At 51.6% G+C, this 2,500-nt stretch overlaps 1 protein-coding gene across 1 annotated transcript in view; it reads left to right on the plus strand.

The window, feature by feature from the left end:
- LOC135537416 (tripeptidyl-peptidase 2-like) overlaps nt 1-2,500 on the plus strand; it is a 119,627-nt gene that overhangs the window by 80,393 nt on the left and 36,734 nt on the right. The window contains exons 7-9 of the mRNA XM_064963584.1: nt 155-227; nt 1,723-1,796; nt 1,888-1,992. Coding sequence (XP_064819656.1) covers nt 155-227; nt 1,723-1,796; nt 1,888-1,992 — 252 coding nt within the window. The remainder of the gene's footprint in view (nt 1-154; nt 228-1,722; nt 1,797-1,887; nt 1,993-2,500) is intronic.

A 2,500-nucleotide genomic window follows, 5' to 3' on the forward strand; every position in this document is an offset into this window, starting at 1 on the left:
CTCTGTCCCCCTCCTCTCTCTCTCTCTCTCTCTCTCTCTCTCTTGTCTCTCTCTCTCTCTCTGTCTCTAATTTCCAACCTCTCTCTCCCCCCCTCTCTTTCACCCCCCTCTTGCTCTCCCGCTCTCTCTCTCCCTCCCCCCTCTCTCTGTACAGATCAGAAGCTAAGAAGACCAAGGTGAAAAGGAAAACCAACAACCCCCAGTTTGATGAGACTTTCTACTTTGAGGTGAGGGGAGGTTGGTGCTATCTGTCTACTTTGAGGTGAGGGGAGGTTGGTGCTATCTGTCTACTTTGAGGTGAGGGGAGGTTGGTGCTATCTGTCTACTTTGAGGTGAGGGGAGGTTGGTGCTATCTGTCTACTTTGAGGTGAGGGGAGGTTGGTGCTATCTGTCTACTTTGAGGTGAGGGGAGGTTGGTGCTATCTGTCTACTTTGAATGGGGAGAGGGTGGTGCTATCTGTCTACTTTGAGGTGAGGGGAGGTTGGTGCTATCTGTCTACTTTGAGGTGAGGGGAGGTTGGTGCTATCTGTCTACTTTGAGGTGAGGTGAGGGGAGGTTGGTGCTATCTGTCTACTTTGAGGTGAGGGGAGGTTGGTGCTATCTGTCTACTTTGAGGTGAGGGGAGGTTGGTGCTATCTGTCTACTTTGAGGTGAGGGGAGGTTGTGCTATCTGTCTAATTTGAGGTGAGGGGAGGTTGGTGCTATCTGTCTACTTTGAGGTGAGGGGAGGTTGGTGCTATCTGTCTACTTTGAATGGGGGGAGGTTGGTGCTATCTGTCTACTTTGAATGGGGGAGGTTGGTGCTATCTGTCTACTTTGAGGTGAGGGGAGGACTTGGTGCTATCTGTCTACTTTGAGGTGATAGGAGGGGACTTGGTGCTATCTGTCTACTTTGAGGTGAGGAGGGGAGGTTGGTGCTATCTGTCTACTTTGAGGTGGGGAGGTTGGTGCTATCTGTCTACTTTGAGGTGAGGGGAGGTTGGTGCTATCTGTCTACTTTGAGGTGAGGGGACTTTGTCTAGGTGAGGGGAGGGGAGGGTGGTGCTATCTGTCTACTTTGAGGTCTACTTTGAGGTGAGGTGGGGGAGGGTGGTGCTATCTGTCTACTTTGAGGTCTACTTTGAGAGGAGTGGAGGTTGGTGCTATCTGTCTACTTTGAGGTCTACTTTGAGAGGAGTGGAGGGTGGTGCTATCTGTCTACTTTGAGGTCTACTTTGAGAGGAGTGGAGGTTGGTGCTATCTGTCTACTTTGAGGTGAGGGGACTTGGTGCTATCTGTCTACTTTGAGGTGAGGGGAGTGGACTTGGTGCTAGCTGTCTACTTTGAGGTCTACTTTGAGGTCTACTTTGAGGTCTACTTTGAGGTGAGAGGAGGGGACAGTTGATGCTGTGTGTTTGGAGATGGGTTTGCCTGATAAACAGAGCGTTTCCTTCTTCTGACTGAGGTACGGACACTACCTGTTCAGTTGTTCAGTCCTCAGTATGCGGTCTGAGTATGTGCACTGTACTTTAGGTTAACTACAGGTTGGGGTTTTGGTTGAAAGAGGGGGGGGGGGGGGCTGTCTTAATCGTGGGTTAACTGCCTTGCTCAAAGGCAGAACAACAGATTTGTACCTTGTCCGCTCGGGGATTGGATCCAGCAACCTTCCGGTTGCTAGTCCAACGCTCCAACCACGAGGCGACCCTGTGGTGCCTCTATGTGAGTCTGTCTCTGTCCTGCAGGTGACACGACCTCTTAGTCACACCAAGAGACAGTTTGATGTGGAGGAGGAGGACGTTGACAAGCTGGCTCTGAGGTGAGTCTGTGTGTCCATGTGTTTCACAGAGGTCTACATGCTAATAGAGAGTGTGTGTGTTGTGAGTCTGACTCCATCTCTCTGTATGCAGGGTTGACCTGTGGAATGCCAGTAACCTGAAGTTTGGGGATGAGTTCCTGGGAGGGCTTAGAGTTCCTCTGAGGGCCCTGGGACAAGCTGGGGTCCACGACGCATGGTGAGACAGGACAACATGCTGTCTGTCTGTCTGTCTGTCTCTGTCTGTCTGTCTCTGTCTGTCTGTCTGTCTGTCTCTGTCTGGGTCCACGACGCATGGTGAGACAGGACAACATGTTGTCTGTCTGTCTGTCTGTCTGTCTGTCTGTCTGTCTGTCTGTCTCTGTCTGGGTCCGACGCATGGTGAGACAGGACAACATGTTGTCTGTCTGTCTGTCTGTCTGTCTGTCTGGGTCCACGACGCATGGTGAGACAGGACAACATGCTGTCTGTCTGTCTGTCTGTCTGTCTGTCTGTCTGTCTGTCTGTCTCTGTCTGGGTCCACGACGCATGGTGAGACAGGACAACATGTTGTCTGTCTGTCTGTCTGTCTGTCTGTCTGTCTGTCTGGGTCCACGACGCATGGTGAGACAGGACAACATGTTGTCTGTCTGTCTGTCTGTCTGTCTGTCTGGGTCCACGACGCATGGTGAGACAGGACAACATGCTGTCTGTCTGTCTGTCTGTCT

The sequence above is a fragment of the Oncorhynchus masou genome, unplaced genomic scaffold (assembly GCF_036934945.1).
Source record: "Oncorhynchus masou masou isolate Uvic2021 unplaced genomic scaffold, UVic_Omas_1.1 unplaced_scaffold_769, whole genome shotgun sequence".
Taxonomy (NCBI): domain Eukaryota; kingdom Metazoa; phylum Chordata; class Actinopteri; order Salmoniformes; family Salmonidae; genus Oncorhynchus; species Oncorhynchus masou.